The 19,799-nt window shown below is 39.9% G+C and overlaps 1 protein-coding gene across 1 annotated transcript in view; it reads right to left on the reverse strand.

The window, feature by feature from the left end:
• Window positions 1-19,799, reverse strand: part of LOC107589473 (histone-lysine N-methyltransferase 2B-like) — a 36,940-nt gene that overhangs the window by 4,027 nt on the left and 13,114 nt on the right. The window contains exons 12-33 of the mRNA XM_016277923.1: window positions 17,852-17,965; window positions 17,535-17,681; window positions 17,289-17,381; window positions 10,931-11,048; window positions 10,416-10,529; window positions 10,143-10,330; window positions 9,926-10,024; window positions 8,695-8,802; window positions 8,461-8,537; window positions 8,262-8,371; window positions 8,106-8,119; window positions 6,540-6,599; window positions 6,321-6,455; window positions 5,929-6,087; window positions 5,712-5,829; window positions 5,548-5,626; window positions 5,096-5,256; window positions 4,193-4,351; window positions 1,027-3,472; window positions 530-634; window positions 332-450; window positions 88-216 (exon numbers count right to left, since the gene is read on the reverse strand). Of these exons, the coding sequence (XP_016133409.1) occupies window positions 88-216; window positions 332-450; window positions 530-634; window positions 1,027-3,472; window positions 4,193-4,351; window positions 5,096-5,256; window positions 5,548-5,626; window positions 5,712-5,829; window positions 5,929-6,087; window positions 6,321-6,455; window positions 6,540-6,599; window positions 8,106-8,119; window positions 8,262-8,371; window positions 8,461-8,537; window positions 8,695-8,802; window positions 9,926-10,024; window positions 10,143-10,330; window positions 10,416-10,529; window positions 10,931-11,048; window positions 17,289-17,381; window positions 17,535-17,681; window positions 17,852-17,965 (4,852 nt within the window). The remainder of the gene's footprint in view (window positions 1-87; window positions 217-331; window positions 451-529; window positions 635-1,026; window positions 3,473-4,192; window positions 4,352-5,095; window positions 5,257-5,547; window positions 5,627-5,711; window positions 5,830-5,928; window positions 6,088-6,320; window positions 6,456-6,539; window positions 6,600-8,105; window positions 8,120-8,261; window positions 8,372-8,460; window positions 8,538-8,694; window positions 8,803-9,925; window positions 10,025-10,142; window positions 10,331-10,415; window positions 10,530-10,930; window positions 11,049-17,288; window positions 17,382-17,534; window positions 17,682-17,851; window positions 17,966-19,799) is intronic.

A 19,799-nucleotide genomic window follows, 5' to 3' on the forward strand; every position in this document is an offset into this window, starting at 1 on the left:
AGGAAATATATAATAATGCGCCAAAGTGTGAAAGGAAGAAACTGACATTCTTATAACAGTGTCACTACAAGGTTTATCAATACTGACCATCCATGCTGTCAGCTTCAACGCTAAAGCCATCCTCACTGGTAATCTGGAAGCGCAGGTGGGGCAGATACTGACTGGCACACTTATCCTGCTTGCCTGGTGATGGAGAGTCCTCATCTGAACTCCAACCTGAAACAGGTCCACATGCAGTTAACTTTCAAAACCTCTGTTACAGTTCAAATTGATTAAATTAGCTTTAGCAACTAAAATGCTGCTTTAAGGTAACACAATATCTCATATTCACCCGCATAGGGGGCCCAGTCTGAGGAATCACCATGTTTGTAGCTCATACACTGAGATTTAGCACTGCCCCGTGTGTCATTTCCCTGCACCGAAGTGGGCTCTGATTTATTTGGAGGAATTCTAAAAATAGGACAAAGAAAACATTATGGTTATCTTTGGAAAACACAAGTAAATGTGATTTTAAGTCATCAGCACTGACCTCTCATTTTCATCGTTCTTTGGCTGGTCAAGAGATCCAACATCAGGGTCGTCAAAGTCGAGCACATCCTTTACACTTGGGGCCTTTATTCTAACCCGGTTTGATCTAAACATCAACAAAATAACATGATTACCATTACATGATAATATTAGAAAGAAATTAATAACATCTAGTTTGAATGTTCAAAATGAAATTTTTAGTTGTGTTAATGACTAGTCAGTCTTAATCAGGCTTTGGTTTAGAGGGCAGGTCCACCGAGAAGTTTGTATTTTTGTTAATGAAAAGTAAAAAAAAATTAAATAAATAAATTCAGTGAGGGCGTAAATACTTTTTTCACCTTTTACTACACAAAACAGTATCATTATTGTGTAACATCTGATATACTGTTAAAATGTGAAAAAAAATCCTATAAACCTATAAACTGGGTCGCTACAATCTACAATAATGATCAACAACTTGACCACCCTGACTAAATTTGACTGAATATTTGTCCCTACCGGCTGTTGTCATCCTGGGAACAAGGACCCATTTGGTCCAAGAAGTCTGTGCGGCATCTTTTCACACCAATACGATCAATTACTGAAGACACTCTCTTGATCTTGACTTGAGGTCTGGAGTGGGACAAGATGTTGGGTTGAGTCCGAAGATGAAACCCAGGGAATGAATCCTTTGATTCAGGAGAGAGGCGTTTTTCGAGGTGGAGCTGAGAAGGGCTCATGCCAGTGGGACTTGCTATTTCACGATGACTTGCCATTGCTTTATCGATTATCTCCTGGGCCACTTCCTTCTGCCCACTTTCAGAAATCAAGCCAGTTCTTTCTATCGAAGGACTGATGCTGTGTAATTGGCTTCCAGGATAACTCTGAGGAATCCTCCTGATTAGCACCTGGGTTGGTGGTGTTGCTCCTTTGTTGCTGCTGTAAGATATGATACGCGTTGGTGTGGTTTTGCTGAGACTAGCTTGAACCTGCGGCACTGGTATCACCATAACCTTAGGGACAGGTCGCTGGAGAACATTACTGCTGTGGATTATCTTCGCAATCTGGCTGATTTGGGTGTATGAGGGAGAATTAGAGCTAGTTAATTGGTATGTATTAGTCTGCGGGTTTTTCACTAGAATCTGTCCTGCACTGTTGACCAGAAGAACCTGATGTGTAAGGGGTGTTCCAGGTAAACACTGGGGCAGAGACTGTTCAGACACTTGTTTTGGGGTGGTAATGCGTATGGCGATCCTACGACCCTTAGTGGCTTCCTTAGGCAGAGCTCCAAAACCATTTATTAAAACCGAAGCAGGAGCAAGCGGAGTTCCTTGTGGTGTAACAGAAATGGTGGGAGAAGATGAGACAACACTGACAGGCAAGGAAAGTGGCAGAGTGTTGGCAACAGGCATTGCCATATGGAAGGGTTTAGGTTGGGAGCCAGGTTGTATGGTCACAAAACGGTTGTATAGTCTTTTTGTGGGTGCAGCAGGGGCAACAACATGAATTGTTCTAGTACTACACATTGGCACAGCGGTCGCCGGTTTCTCAACAGGTGACACACCTCTCTTTAAAACAGGTTCATCCTTGTTTACTGGTGAGGAATCAGTTGCCGCCATAGGACCAGCAGCATTTTCTGTCAAGCCCAAAACTCTGCCATCAACAGCAGATATGAAATTCCCACTGGTGTCATCCAAGAACACTTCCTGCAAACATTCTGTTGATTCATTTTCGAGCAAGACTTCTTCTTGGGTCATAACAAGATCACTGCCTTTGCAAAGGATGGGGGTTTTTGCTTTCAGTTCATCTGGAAATGACTCTTGTCCGTTGGATACTTCAGAATCAATAATTACGTTTCCACCATCTTGTAAAAAAGTAAATTCCTGAATTTCCTGTTCTTCACAGACTTGGTCCATGTTTTGAGTCTCTAGCTGTGAAATCTGATCAACAGAATCTGTTGTATGTGGATTTGCAACAGGTGATCTTGGGCAAACTAGCTGCCCGTCGCCATGGGTTCTGCCCTTGTTTGGACCAGTGCACTTTAATGGCTCAGTATCCTGACTACAAAAACTACTTCCTACTTCCTGAGTATCATCATCTGCGTTGGCTTCACCTGTATCACTCTCCGAGTCATTGTCAGCTCCATCCAGCTGAGAGATGGACCCTGAGTTAGGAAGGACTGAGAGACCTGCCTGTGCAGATTCTTTAGCAGGTTCATGGACCACAACTGTGCGAGAGAAATTCAGATAATGGTCAGAGACATCATCTGTTTCCATTTGCATCTCTGAAGTCAAGTCCTTCCTGCCAGTGCTGAATTTGCAGGCTCCTTCTTCTGCATCTCCCTCACTACCTTGAGGGTCGCAGTCCAGAGCCACATTTTCATTGAGCAAAGCCTCATCAAATTCAAGCTTTGCATTCAATACCGAGGCCACCGCCACATCTGTGTCTGGATCAAAGTGCGCAGAGAGCAGTTCTTGATTCGACTTGTCAGATGAGGCAGAAATTCTGTTGCTTGGTGCACCTGCAGCCACCTCCGGCTCCGACAAGGCAAAGAGCTCTTGAACCACCTCATCAGTCTTATGCTGTGTGGTTTTGAAAGGCTGTTTATGTCTTGGGGCGTGGCGGACAGATGAACGTAAGGTGGAAGAGGGACTTCGTAGAGCTGCTTGTGGAGGAGAGGGTCCCGAGGTGATGCTAGAGGGAGACAAAGAGGAAGGCCTCCCCCTTCGTCGAGGTGAGGTGGAGCTCTTGAAGTTCTCGGTTGCACCAAGTGGTGAGACAGGGGGGCTGAATGAAAGTGACCTAGGGTGAATTGTGCCCCCTGATCGCAAAGCCATTGGGCCTGACAGTACCACAGGGGGAGGAGAGGCATTTCGGCTACGTGTGGAAAGTCTCCTTGTTGCACGTCGTGTCTCATCAAGGTCACTAATGGTCAAAATGTGATGGGATGTGGAAACAGCATTTCCTGAGAAGGAATTTTAAGATAACTATGTATGACTTTCATTATGAATAATCAAGGCTTAACAGGATAGCTCACCCAAAAATGTAAATTCTATCATTATTTACTCAGCATCATGTCATTCCAAATCCATAAGAGTTTTGAAAGTATTTAGCTGTATTTAGTATTAATCTTTGAAACACACAAAAATATTTTTTTCTGATGAAACCTGAGAAGTTTTATGTAACCAAAACTTCCAAAAACATCACAAAGGCGTCATAAAATGAATCCATAGGAAGCGAGTGGTTAAATCCAAATCTTGTGAAGAGATATGATTGCTTTATATGAACCGATTTAATTTTTACATATTTTATTTACATGTAAAAAGTGAACGACACACATACATGGGTACAAGCTGTATGCTATATATAAGCTAGATATGTGTGTGTGTGTAGATCATTGTTTAGATGTAAATAAAAGCTAAATTTGTTCAACATATGATGCACTCATATCTCCTCACAAGCTAGGGACAGAAACCTCTGAGGTTTAATTTAAACATCTTAAATGCGTTTAGAAGATTACCTTACGAAGATTAGTTTTATGGGTTTGAAATGACATGAAGGTGAGTAAATTACAACAATTTTCATTTTTGGCTGATTGATCCCCTGAATCACATTAAAATTTGATGTAATTTGATTTATTTCTTTGGCAAATGAACATAACTTCAAACTGATGCAAAGATCTTACCTGGGGAAGGTAACGGTCTGGACATTCCCCCAGCTGGTCTCCTGCTGTGTGGATAGCCAGGAGCCTTGCCTCCGGCCCCTGAGTCTTGTTTGACTTGTTTGGAGGGGGTGCTGGGGGGCAGCCCAGGTGAAAAGGACTCACTATCTGTGCCATCCTCATCTATAAGACAGAGATATGAGTAGTCAGAATTAATAATAATAATAATAATAATAATAATAATAAAAAAAACACTTTTGAAAAATGAACACTAATTACACAGATTCCACACCATATTGGCCCTCTAACAAATATTTTTAAAAAATGCATGAATAAAGACAGTTATATATGCATACACACACACCATTGTAAGCTTTTGGACCGTGTACAATTGTGTGATTTTCTCCCTGATCCACCATGGAGATAGGAGCTTTGCATCGTGTTGATGGTTGCACCTCTGTCACTTTACAAGTGTACCGGCATCGCCTGCGAGGGTCAACGGTGCTCCAATACCATCTAGAACATCTGAAACCACATCAAATTATGTGAACAACTATGGCTCCTCATAATTCATAATTAAATAGGAATTAAAATGTCATCTGAAACTGATGCTAGTGTATTGTCAGCTGGTCTCCTGCTGTGTGGATAGCCAGGAGCCTTGCCTCCGGCCCCTGAGTCTTGTTTGACTTGTTTGGAGGGGGTGCTGGGGGGCAGCCCAGGTGAAAAGGACTCACTATCTGTGCCATCCTCATCTATAAGACAGAGATATGAGTAGTCAGAATTAATAATAATAATAATAATAATAATAAAAAAAACACTTTTGAAAAATGAACACTAATTACACAGATTCCACACCATATTGGCCCTCTAACAAATATTTTTAAAAAATGCATGAATAAAGACAGTTATATATGCATACACACACACCATTGTAAGCTTTTGGACCGTGTACAATTGTGTGATTTTCTCCCTGATCCACCATGGAGATAGGAGCTTTGCATCGTGTTGATGGTTGCACCTCTGTCACTTTACAAGTGTACCGGCATCGCCTGCGAGGGTCAACGGTGCTCCAATACCATCTAGAACATCTGAAACCACATCAAATTATGTGAACAACTATGGCTCCTCATAATTCATAATTAAATAGGAATTAAAATGTCATCTGAAACTGATGCTAGTGTATTGTTCACAGTTCTGCTAAATTGATTTTACCTTGATTTCAGAAGAACAAGATGCCTTTTTTAAAATATTTCCTTGGGCAATAAATATATTACAAAAAAAATGTGGATGACACTTTGATAACTGATCAAAGACAACACCAAATTAATTAATTAATGATCAAGTGAAAGCTAAATGACTTTAAACTTCATATTACTCACTGGTAACCAACTGGATACAATTTTCCAGAATTTGCAGACAGCTCCGTCAGAACACCAAGTTTTTGTACATGTAGAGAACCTGCATGGATACATAATAAAACACGTTAAACTTTCTCTTATTTTTAATAAACCACCAGAGGAAAAAACATCACCTGTTTACTCACCGATCATAACATTTACAGACTCTGGCTCCAAGCCTGTTAGAAACTTCCTACGCAGACTAATTCCATCAAAATCTACATAGACCCTTCTGAGAACTTCAAACCCATTGTCTTGTTCAATCTACAAAAAGAAAATGCTTGTTTGCATTCTTCACACTTCAACTATACAGTAACTGTAAAACATATCAGTTTTCCTCTGAGTTTGCTCAAACATACACACCTTATTGTTTATGAGGTCACGATGTTTGTAACAGTACACTTTCTTATCATACTGGAAGACACAGTTGCTGGCACGAGCACACATGAAGTGGTAGTTACTCTGACACGAGGTAAGACAACAGCCCACAGTCGCCCCTGTCTGGCCACAACGCTCACAGCGCTGGCAAAAAAGGTACAATTAATACATTTATTTCACTAAAGCATATAATATAATATTATTTAAGATTAAAAATGGTATAAAGACTGCACAATATAGAATATCCAGGTTATTATGGCTATGGAACCCCTGAACTGGGCTTAAAACGTTTATTAATTTTATTTTGTTATTTTTCCTTTAACATTTTTGTTCAGTTTTTATCTAAATGACAATACTCTGCATCAGTTTATACCAACCATGAGGCGGCCCCTGGCGACGGCACTGTGGACATGCAGCAAAGCTCCTTTGACATCCCGCACCTCTGCCGACCACATGCAGCAGTTCACATGAGCCCATTCATTCTGTCCAATATACAGCAGCCTACCAGCATCCTACACATACAAAGACAATACAGCTCAAGTGAGCCGAACATGAGACTCATCTCTGAACACAGAACTGGTAAAGGCTTCACCTACATTCGGTTTAGCATCTCCATGTTGCTGGCAGAGGGAGCACTGTCTTTCATCCATGAAGAACTGACTGTTCACATTCTGCAGATCTGTGGTTCATGAGAAACAAATTAACAAAAGAAACACACAAGAGGATAGCATGAGCCATAAAGATAAAAAGACTGCACTTACCTTGAGATTTTGATTGAAGGTTTTCTGGCTCCTGCTCTTTGAGCCATTGTGCATAACTGTGTTCATCGCTGGGGGGAATTATGGCCTCAGGGAGCATACCGCTATGAAACAAAAGGGGCAAAATGAACCTTAACAACACAAACTTTGAATGCATGTAGCATATTAAAATAAGAAACATTAGGTTTCCTACCTTGGATATTCTTGCATATGACAGTTCCACGTTTTGGGGTCCTGACTGTTAAACCAGCTAAATACTTGTTCTACTAGCTGCAAAGACAACACAAAGACATTTAAAATGAGCAAAATATGCACCAAGATGAACTACAGCCTGTAATTATCACTCATACAATATGCATTGCATTACAATGCTCAATAATAGCTGAACATCAGCAGCTATTGCAGGCTTACAGGAAAAACAAACTACCTTTATATAATACAATTTGGCTTGACCAGTGGGCCTTTGCTCCTCTAGAAGATATTCTTTTCTCAGCCTTTCCGCCATCACTGCCACCACATCCTCGTGAAATGCTTTCTGAAAGACCAGGGTAAACTGCTTTTAGTTACTGTTTTACACACATAAAACAGTTTAACTGATGCCAAAACTCTCAACTGTGATTTCAGACTTAAATATATTAAAGGGGTCATATGATGCTTTTTTAAAGATCATTATTTTGTGTATTTGGTGTAACAGAATATGTTGACATGCTTTAATGTTCAAAAAACACATTATTTTTCAAATGCTGTACATTATTGTAGGTCCTCTATGCCCCGCCTCTCTCAAACGCTTCATTTGCTACAAAGTCCCTCCTTCCGACAAGCGCAGTCTGCTCTGATTGGCCAGCTGACCCAGTGCATTGCGAACACCGCAAGCACTCGTCAGAAATGTAACACCCCTTACCATAATCGCAAGCTTCATCTTTCAAAATAAATGTAAAGACAGAGCCCGAAAGGGGAACAGAGTCGCGTGACAGACACAGCGATGAAGCTGGTAATATAATATAATATTATTTAAGATTAAAAATGGTATAAAGACTGCACAATATAGAATATCCAGGTTATTATGGCTATGGAACCCCTGAACTGGGCTTAAAACGTTTATTAATTTTATTTTGTTATTTTTCCTTTAACATTTTTGTTCAGTTTTTATCTAAATGACAATACTCTGCATCAGTTTATACCAACCATGAGGCGGCCCCTGGCGACGGCACTGTGGACATGCAGCAAAGCTCCTTTGACATCCCGCACCTCTGCCGACCACATGCAGCAGTTCACATGAGCCCATTCATTCTGTCCAATATACAGCAGCCTACCAGCATCCTACACATACAAAGACAATACAGCTCAAGTGAGCCGAACATGAGACTCATCTCTGAACACAGAACTGGTAAAGGCTTCACCTACATTCGGTTTGGCATCTCCATGTTGCTGGCAGAGGGAGCACTGTCTTTCATCCATGAAGAACTGAGTGTTCACATTCTGCAGATCTGTGGTTCATGAGAAACAAATTAACAAAAGAAACACACAAGAGGATAGCATGAGCCATAAAGATAAAAAGACTGCACTTACCTTGAGATTTTGATTGAGGGTTTTCTGGCTCCTGCTCTTTGAGCCATTGTGCATAACTGTGTTCATCGCTGGGGGGAATTATGGCCTCAGGGAGCATACCGCTATGAAACAAAAGGGGCAAAATGAACCTTAACAACACAAACTTTGAATGCATGTAGCATATTAAAATAAGAAACATTAGGTTTCCTACCTTGGATATTCTTGCATATGACAGTTCCACGTTTTGGGGTCCTGACTGTTAAACCAGCTAAATACTTGTTCTACTAGCTGCAAAGACAACACAAAGACATTTAAAATGAGCAAAATATGCACCAAGATGAACTACAGCCTGTAATTATCACTCATACAATATGCATTGCATTACAATGCTCAATAATAGCTGAACATCAGCAGCTATTGCAGGCTTACAGGAAAAACAAACTACCTTTATATAATACAATTTGGCTTGACCAGTGGGCCTTTGCTCCTCTAGAAGATATTCTTTTCTCAGCCTTTCCGCCATCACTGCCACCACATCCTCGTGAAATGCTTTCTGAAAGACCAGGGTAAACTGCTTTTAGTTACTGTTTTACACACATAAAACAGTTTAACTGATGCCAAAACTCTCAACTGTGATTTCAGACTTAAATATATTAAAGGGGTCATATGATGCTTTTTTAAAGATCATTATTTTGTGTATTTGGTGTAACAGAATATGTTGACATGCTTTAATGTTCAAAAAACACATTATTTTTCAAATGCTGTACATTATTGTAGGTCCTCTATGTAAGACAACTGACTCCACTGTGATGTTACAGTACACAAGCCACTAAGACAACTGACTCCACTGTGATGTTACCCTGTCTCTCACACACACACACACACCGCGCGCGCACACACACACACACCGCGCGCACACACACCGCGCGCACACACACCGCGCGCACACACACACACACACAAACACGATGCGCAAAACTCCGCATTTGAACAGTCAATAGCAAATACTTAAACTATTAACAAAACCGTAGATGATTCAGAAGCGCCAGATTGTCATAGCAAAGTCAGAATTGCCTCCTCTCCTAGGTTCACGAAACGGTCGTCCATAAAATGCATTGCTGTTCTGTTGTAAGTAATCTTAAAGATTCCTAAATGCATCTACTTTCGGAAAGCCAAATAAAATGCTTTTGTTTTCGCACTGAAACACACAGTGTCTCCCTGACATGGCTGCTTCAACACTAACTGCGGTTACTGAAACCACGCCTTCTTTCTTTGCGTGCACATTTGGGCAGCATTATGCAAATATTTCCACATAGTGAGGTAGATATGTGGGGGCGTGTTAGAACAAGCCGTTTTAGGGGGGCGTGGCAGAGTCTAAACTTTGATAAAGAATCTCTTTTGTTTTGAGACTTTAGTCTTTGCAACTTCAGGGATCTTATCTATGCACAATCAGCTTGTAACACTTCAAAGAGAAAGGAAAACTTGAAATTGCATCATATGACCCCTTTAATAGACTGAGAAATTCAATAGTTCTTCAATAGCTTTGGATTGAATATAAACTATAGAGTATTAGAGCATTAAGGATATAGTAATGTTAGAATCATAGAATCCTTCTCTGTTGTCATAACTAAATTAAATCAAGTCATAACTAGTTTCACATGTATAAGAGATCTCACCAGTGAAGTGTACAGGCCATTCTCCAGCTTCTGCTCTACAGGATGAAGACAACAGCCTGACCGCTCCTTTACAACCTCAAAATCTGGACACACCTCACACTGTTGATATACACACATAAAGCACATTTGATTCACCAGGACACTGCAAGAGTATGAACAGATACATTGTTTGGCTTCAAGGGAACACTGTTAGTAAACAGGCAGCTGAAAACTTTACCTGTGCACACATGAGGTGGTGGCTGATGGTCGGGGAACTCTTCAATCCATTCATGATCTTCTCCAGACCGCTCCTCAAAACGTCCTGAACAACGTCCTGCCAACCGCTGCGGAATCTCTTACTGCAGGGAGCACAGGAGAACACCAGACTCTTCCCCCGCAGACGACGCAGGATCTCATACAGATCATCTGAAAAAGTAAAAGGTAGGATGGAAATACAAGACAACGTACAATGTGTGGCATTAGTGAGGCACTGGAAATTGACACATCCTACCTGTGAGCCCCTCACATTTGGGATGGACCCAGTGGGCACATCGGGCACACTGCATCATGCTGCTGTCAAACTCATGTTCCTCGTAGCACTTCAGACACACAGTGCAGAAGTTCCCTGAAAACACATACAAAACAAATTACAACAATGCAAAATCAGGATTTTTAGAGTAACTGAGGTCATTATAAAATTTGAATATAATTTGCAACTATAATAGTATACTATATATACATCACAGTCCTATAGTGCCGTTCAAAAGTTTGGGATCAGTACGATTTTTTATGTTTTTTAAAGAAGTTTCTTTGCTGCATTTATTTGATCAAAAATACAGAAAAAAAGTAATTCTATGAAATATTACTGTAATTTAAACTAACAGTTTTCTATTTTAATATATAATTTATTCAGTTATGAGACACTGAAGACTAGAGTGATGGCTGATAAAATATATATAAAAAGAATTCCGTTATTTCATTAATATAATATAAAAACAATCAGACAAGATTTTTGCATCGTCAAACCTTTGCTATGGAGTTTGCTACAGTCAGGGCAGAGTTCCAGCTCATGGTTCCAGGACGTGTCCGAGGACTTCCCAGGTGTCACACCACAGCTCTTACACCTAATACACAGCATACAAATCTACAAAGAAACAAAGCAAACTTTATCGATGGACCAATAACATACTAAAAAAACACTACAAAAACTTAATGTACTTACTATACTCACTGTACATATAATTCAAACTGTTAAATCAAATAAACACAACGTTTATCAGTTACGCACTTTATTACTTTCATCTCCTCCTCGCTCCCATATGCAACACAGTTCAACACCATTCCTCTACAATAACGCCCCCTTTTTACCCACGCGCTCACCTTTGAACCAGCGCATGCGCTAACCTCATTTTGAGCCCAGGAGAACCTTCTTTCATGTGAACAGAGTAGGGAGGAAATAACATGTTAACAATCTCCCTATACTTTAAACAAAGAAAATATAAATAAATAAAAAAACATACAAAACAAAGGTTACAGTTACCAAAAAAATTTGTTGTATATCCGATTGAAAGTATAGAGTCTTTTCAAATAAACCTCTTTCCTCTCTTTTTTTTTTATTAACAAGTGTCCCCAGTCCTTAACTAAGTGCTTTCAATAGCACCATAGTCCTTCACTGAGTACTTTCAATAACATCAGGGCCGATGCTCCTTTTTTGTAAGACAGTCAGCGAGTTGAGTTTTTGTGTCCGACCAGAGTACCTTCTTGATTCTTTTACTCTGTATGAGCTCCTTTATGCTGCTTATTTCCAGTCGAAGACGTTTCTCAGAGACCGGTTTTGTTGACTTAAGGGCATCAAACAGAGAGTGGTTGTCTGTCACACAGATCAGCGGAGGAGTATTCAGCTTAGCATTTCCAGTAGTAAGTTCAGAAAAGAGAGTAGTCAGAAAAATGGCATTATCTATTCCATCTGACAGGGCCAGAGTTTCCCCTGCCAGAGTACTCCTCACCACACGTCTAATTTTCTTAGATTGCCAACAGAGAGGAGAAAACTTCCATCCTTCTCCCATGAGATCAATTAATGTCCCCCCTGTGTGCCCCCATCAGGGAGATTTCCAAGGGAAGCATCACTGAAAACAACAAAGTTTAAAGCATCACTGTTTCCCAAATGTTGAAACCTGAGAGTCACCTTTTCAGATTTAAGCTTTCTAATTACCTTATTTGTCTTGTGAATAGACTGGACTGTAGCATACTTTATATTTCATGCTAAACTGCATACATCAAACATAAATGTCTGGTCTGGTCTGTTTTGCAACCCACAGTATTTGTCCTATTTTTGACCTAAGCTGCTCTTTTTCAGTCTCATTAAGAGAGGCATCTCTCTGCACTGTACGTGCTACTTGCAGTCGAATTGGCTGTAGGTTTTCAATGTAACTATACTGATGTACATGAACTACACCATTAACAGTAACAAAGTCCATTCCCGCATAGCAGAAATTTTCATGTTCCTCACGTCCAACATGCAATGCAGACTTTAGTGTAGGTATCACATCTGTTGAGAAGTTTTGTGAGCCTGCCCAAAGAAAATCATCAACATGACATGCGAGTACTCCAGTAACCTTACACTGTTCATCCAACCAATAGAATACTGCTGGATCTACTTTAGACATTTTACCACCTGTACTCAGCATGATTTCTTTCACTTTGTTGTACCAATACAATGATGCATCTGCAAGGCCGTAAACACACTTGTTTAGTTTCCATAGAACACTTTCTTTTCCTGCTTCAGGAGGGGACCGGACATAGATATCTCTGAACAACTGCATGCCCTGCAAGAAAGCAGATTTGATGTCCATAGAATGGACTTGCCACTTATTTTGACAGATTACAGCTAATAACAGCCTAAGAGAGTCAGAAGCACAGGTTGGAGAATCTTTCTGCAGCTCGTGAATATTAAGCTCTTCAAAACCTCTGGCTACGAGTTGTGCTTTGGGCACAATACCATTCGGAGTTTCTTTGAGACTACAGACCCATCTGGTAGAGACACCCTTTTGACCTGCATCATCAACTTCCTCAAAAACATTGTTTTTGTACCAATTCACCATTTCATCCTGTTTAGCTGCATCAAATGAAATATATTTTGTTGTGAGTACATCAGCCTCTCTATCAGTTGACTCAATGTGAAGATTATCAACACATGACATATCCATTGACTCTTTTTGCCCATCACTGCCATCATTTTCAGTATGTTGCAGATTGAACCAGTTATTTTCCAGATGCTTTGCCTGCTCTGCATAAAACCTTGGCTCTCTGTGGACCACCACAGTCCTGTTTCATAAATGTTACAGTCTGTCCTGTTTTTTACTTTACACCAGCAGAAGAGACAGGATTACCACACACATCGTGATCTGTTTCAGGTTGTGTCATTCTAGGATAAACACTTCTCCTGTATTAACCTCCCTGTCGCTGATGTTTTCTTGTTCGCTGTCTGTTTTTTCTTCACTATCGGAGCTATCTGCTGCATTGTTTAAGCTGCCTTTTTCACTTGGTACCTGGCTGTTGTCATTTTGCTGATCTTGAGATTCCTGATCCTGTGTGTTTGTTTTACAGATCCTGGATTGATGTACTCTAACAAGAGTCCCCCCATGTCTTACAAATATAACAGCTCTATCTTGACCAATAACTACCCCTGGTCCTTTCCATTCAGGACAGTCTGCTCTTTTGTAATCTACCTTGTCTCCTGTCACATACATGTCATCTGTGGGCCTAAGCTGCCTACGTAGTGCTCTTCTTATTCACTCAGAAGACTCTGCTTCTGTAAATGCTTTCCTAGAAGCATGTAAAGCAGAAATGTGTTCTCCCACTTTAGCACTCACAGTGGTACTTTCTAGAGCAGGCAATTTATCAACTAATACAGTAGGAAGGTTAGGATTCTGTCCAAACACTAATTGGTATGGACTGTAGCCATGAACATTCAACATACTGTTCTTAGCCATGAGGGCCCAGTCAAGGGCAGTGTGCCAGTCACATTCATTTTCTTGCTTGACCTTCAGGATGATCTCGGTGAGTGTTTGGTTATGTCTCTCGAGTAGTCCATTGCTCCAGGGACTGTATCCAGCTGTTGTTCTTGTCTCGATGTTAAAGATTTCAGCCATGTCTCTGATTTCTTGGTTGTTAAATTCCCCTCCATTATCACTATACAGCTTCTGGGGGGCACCATGGACACTTATCCAAGTTGACAATTGCAGATGACTTCTTTGTTTTCACAATGTTTCCGGCGCTGAAACGTGTAAAGTGGTCGATGATGTGAAGATACCATACACCTGGTTCTAACTCACGTAGATCCACTGCCTCGTTATATTCTGAAGCCATGGCCAACCCCACAGCAGGCTTTGGCTTTTTCCTCTTGTACTTTTGGCATATTTCACAGTCATATACTATTTGTTGTAGAATAGTAAAACATTCTTTGTCCTTATTTCCTGAACTATGAATGAGCCTCTGTAGTCTGTCTGCCGACGCATGACCAAACTGTTTATGGAGCTTCAGAAGGACTTTGCGTTTCTCATCTGAAGACATTTTCGGTCACTGTTAGAACTTCCTCTTCAGTTTGATCTTTTTTAGTGTCTTTGTCTCTGATATCGACACAGTAATGTCCAGAACTAGTAAATTCAAGAGGAATAGATTGTTTGAACATCACTGCACTGTCCTTTTCCATGTCCAAAATGGTCCCTGCTTTCTTCAGTGACGTTTTACTCAGCAGGAGTGGAATGTCAGCCTTGACAACTTCTGTTTCAACTAGGCATTTTGTCAGTCCTATTTTAGCTGGTAATTTCACATTTCTTGTGGAATATACCAAATTCCCATCTCCGAATCGAAATGGTCTGCAACTGCGAGTTTCTGTTTGCATCAACTGGTTCACTTGATCTTGAGTGAGGTCATCAATATAGTTTTCCAGCCATTTCTCCCCACACACAGTACGTGTACATGCAGTGTCAATAATCGCTGATCCTAATGATTCAGTCATGAATATCTCTGCATCTGACATGGAGGCCTTTGTAAACAATGTGATGTTACATTCCTCAATATTTGCATCTTCAGTTATTCTTACTTGTTCGGTTTTCTTGTGTGGACAGTCTTTAGCCCAATGAAATGTGCACTGGCAAATAGCACACCTGGATCTCTTACCGTATTTATCCAGTGGATTAGTCCCTGGTAATGGATGCGTTGGTTGTCCACTTTGCCACGTTCCGTTCCGTTTTCCTCTTCCTTGTGGTCTTTGTTCGGTGAAAAATGCCACGTCCTGGTTCACTTGTATTGCGTTTGACGAGCCTGTCGTTTTTCCTCCGAAAATCCGTTTTAGAGCCGACTTCATGGATGAAAACGTCAACTCTGTGCAGGCCGTCAGTGCTAGCTGTCTGATGAACATTCAACATACTGTTCTTAGCCATGAGGGCCCAGTCAAGGGCAGTGTGCCAGTCACATTCATTTTCTTGCTTGACCTTCAGGATGATCTCGGTGAGTGTTTGGTTATGTCTCTCGAGTAGTCCATTGCTCCAGGGACTGTATCCAGCTGTTGTTCTTGTCTCGATGTTAAAGATTTCAGCCATGTCTCTGATTTCTTGGTTGTTAAATTCCCCTCCATTATCACTATACAGCTTCTGGGGGGCACCATGGACACTTATCCAAGTTGACAATTGCAGATGACTTCTTTGTTTTCACAATGTTTCCGGCGCTGAAACGTGTAAAGTGGTCGATGATGTGAAGATACCATACACCTGGTTCTAACTCACGTAGATCCACTGCCTCGTTATATTCTGAAGCCATGGCCAACCCCACAGCAGGCTTTGGCTTTGACCTCTTGTACTTTTGGCATATTTCACAGTCATATACTATTTGTTGTAGAATAGTAAAACATTCTTTGTCCTTATTTCCTGAACTATGAATGAGCCTCTGTAGTCTGTCTGCCGACGCATGACCAAACTGTTTATGGAGCTTCAGAAGGACTTTGCGTTTCTCATCTGAAGACATTTTCGGTCACTGTTAGAACTTCCTCTTCAGTTTGATCTTTTTTAGTGTCTTTGTCTCTGATATCGACACAGTAATGTCCAGAACTAGTAAATTCAAGAGGAATAGATTGTTTGAACATCACTGCACTGTCCTTTTCCATGTCCAAAATGGTCCCTGCTTTCTTCAGTGACGTTTTACTCAGCAGGAGTGGAATGTCAGCCTTGACAACTTCTGTTTCAACTAGGCAATTCTGATTTCCTCTTCCTTGTGGTCTTTGTTCGGTGAAAAATGCCACGTCCTGGTTCACTTGTATTCCGTTTAACGAGCCTGTTGTTTTTCCTCCGAAAATCCGTTTTAGAGCCGACTTCATGGATGAAAACGTCAACTCTGTGCAGGCCGTCAGTGCTAGCTGTCTATTTTTTTCGTCGAGGTAGGCCGTGTCCAATAGCTTAAAAGCCAGCACAGCGTCAGGAAGTGTCATATTATACTTTTTCATCCGATTGTATGGCTGTTCGAAATCAATTATGTAGTCCGCCATGGAAACCAAATTATTCTTCGTTATTCCGTCAAAATAAGAATAGGCTTCATATGCGCGATCCTTTTCCTCTTTTAGGAACACATCATCAAGCTTAGCCATCAGCGTTGCCATACCATTATCACTGTCTAAATCAGGGGTGTTCAACCCTGCTCCTGGAGAGCTACCGTCCTGCAGACTTTAGTTCCAACCCTGCTCCAGCACACCTGTCTGTAATTATCAAGCAACCCTGAACACCTTGATTAGCTGGTTCAGGTGTGTTTGATTGGGGTTAGAGCTGAAATCTGCAGGATGGTAGCTCTCCAGGAGCAGGGTTGGACACTCCTGGTCTAAATCCTCCGCAGGTGTTTCCATCGCCGTTTCACGGGCTCTCCCCTCAAGCCCCAAGGAAACAGCGAGGGCTTGTTTCTTTTTGTCGAGTTCAGTAACCCGCGTCCAGATATTAACTTAATTTTTCCAACACTCGTATGGCCTGGTTTCATCAAATTTCGGCGGAACTTTACAACTAGCTGCCATCCTTCAACCATCCACTGCTACCATGTTAAATCAAATAAACATGACGTTTATCAGTTATGCACTTTATTACTTTCATCTCCTCCTCGCTCACATATGCAACACAGTTCAACACCGTTCCTCTACAACAACACCCCCTTTTTACCCGCGCGCTCACCTTTGAACCAGCGCATGCGCTAACCTCATTTTTAACCCGGATGAACCTTCTTTCATGTGAACAGAGTAGGGAGGAAATAACATGTTAACACAAACGGAATTGTGTGACAAACTAGGAGAAAATTAAAACTATGATTTTTGTGGCATGTGGCACCCTGTGGGAGGGAAATAACTCACCCATGAGGTGTTCATTTTGACAGGTTTGGGATATGTGGGTCCTAAACAGGATGGATGGTAGCAGTACATGCATCTCTTGCACTGCAAAACTGGCTAAATGGGGAAGAACAGAACATCAGCTGTCAAATATATATACACTTGCATGGCTCTTTCGTTTACAATATATCTTCTTCTGCAAATAAAAAAACTCTAGGTCTGCTTCCATATCTATTCTATATTAGTTCTAAATTTAAAAGTGTAAAGCACCTTTGCTTGCTTGCTCTTGCGGCCACAAACATGGCAGAACTTGCAGCGTCGGCAGCACCAGTTCTCCTTGTTCTCCTCCTTTGGACGGTCGTCCGGTGGCAGGCAGAAATGGTGAAAAGGCTCACAGCACATCTGACAGTAGATCATCTGGGAAAGGGAACAATTAATCTCAAAATTAAATAAGGATCAACTTTTGTTCTTCAGCATAAAATGAAAATGGACATGACCACGGTCATGCTGTAGTACTGTGTTATGACAGAAATAGTGTGGGTGATGATTCAGAGGTATTGAGTGATGCAATGAGAGCTGGATCTTACATCATGCTGGCCTTTGCTGGCACAGAGCAGACACACAAACTGGGGCATGATGGGGACTGAAGTGAGAATACTCAATCCTCCCATTAACCACACATTCTGGATGTGACAGTCTTCCTGCATAAAGTAACAAAAACATTTTGTTAAAATAAAAAAAATTAAAAAGAGAAAAGTTTGATAGTCAGTTTTGGGAATTATAAATATATTCTGGCATGTAATTTTTCTTCAGAAAACAAGATTCATGAAATGAAAAAAGGGTTGTTATGAAAAAGCCACTAAATTTTATCACGTAAAACTATTTTTTATTGTTTAAAATTGTATGTGTGTATATATATATATATAAAAAGTTAAATTTAAGACGTAAGACCTTTTTAATACCACCTTATATGAAATTTAAGACCTAAACCTGTAATGGAAATATACATTTTATTACATACATATATGTAATATTTCATGTGTATAAATTAAAAAGAAAACAAAATATCATTGCTGTAATAAATTATATTTATTACTACGATATACAGTGAACTTTTCATGTCAGCAGACAATATACCATACGAAATATCCCTGCAAAATAACTGCATCACTGAGATTTTTGGTGGAGTAAACAATTTATTCTGAAGCAATATTTTCATCAGTGTTCTATCAGCTTTTACATACTTAAATCTGCATATTTACCTTTACAAAGGCCTATTTTTAACCTTTTTAGATGTATTACATGTCAAATGACAATTTATCAATAAATTCAATATACACTATAAGGCTGCTACCAGTCAGATTAAATAATTTACACTGCAAATAACAATAATTACAACTGCAATAAATAATGTTATGAGATTAATGTTTAAATGCATTTATAAGTATACAAATAAGAAATGATGAAAGGGAAAAATGCATACTTTTCAACATACTTCTCAACTAAACTACCAGTAAGTGGCGGTAAGTCACTTAATGAGTGAGTCACTGAGTCATTCATTCAACTGATTGAGTGTGTTATCATGCTGGTATCTTAAGGAATTTCAAACTGATTTTTGCTGTAGTTCTTGTACAGGATTTAAATTTGAAAGAATTTCTCAATTTTTAAATGAATAAAAAGTGGATAAATGTTGTAATAACATGGTAAAACCTGCTAACATTAAAAATTTGCACATTCACTCAAAAGAAACGTTACTCATTAATAAATAAACTCAAGTCAAAATAATTTTGTAAATAACTTTTTATTGTAAATCCCATTATTTCATCTTTGACCTAGGAATGCAGCTCCTCAAAATGTCAGTATTTTTTGAAAATATTTAATGAGCATTTTAAACCTTGTACATGTGCAAATCTGCAAAAAATACATCAACACACACGCTAAGTTTTTTTCAGCTACCCCATCTCCACCCCCAATCATTAGTGCAGTTTCGTTCTGTCTTTGACAGAACATATAGGACAATTTTTGAAATAGCGCCATAAACAGGGGTTAAAGCAAAAAAAAAAATATTTTGACTGAATTTTTTTCCTCAGCCAAACCCCATTCCACAGCCATACCTGTCACACACACAGTTTAAAAGCATTTTTTTCTTCTTGTAAGTAGGAGCGCTTGTCCTCCTAATTTACAAAATTTAGGAGCACCTTCTGATCAATAATAAAAAATTCTGATCAAAAATTAACCTTCCTAATACAAGGTGACATTTGACTCAAAGTGACTTACAGGGGTATTTTCTTTTTACCTTTGTAATGGCATCTTTTTAAGCAATGTCAAATTCAAAAATGTATGTTTATAAGTTTTTTTAAATTTCTATTTAAAACAATATAATAAGAAGTAGAATAAGACAAATAGGTTACCAATCATATGAAATTAGTATTAATAAAAAATTAATTTGTACAGAGGTGGCACAGGTACATTTTCAGACGTTTAATGAGGCTCAGAGGTGGCATGAGTGCAATTAAATTCATACATTTATGTGGA

This window comes from Sinocyclocheilus grahami, unplaced genomic scaffold (assembly GCF_001515645.1).
Source record: "Sinocyclocheilus grahami isolate Dianchi unplaced genomic scaffold, SAMN03320097.WGS_v1.1 scaffold116.1, whole genome shotgun sequence".
Taxonomy (NCBI): domain Eukaryota; kingdom Metazoa; phylum Chordata; class Actinopteri; order Cypriniformes; family Cyprinidae; genus Sinocyclocheilus; species Sinocyclocheilus grahami.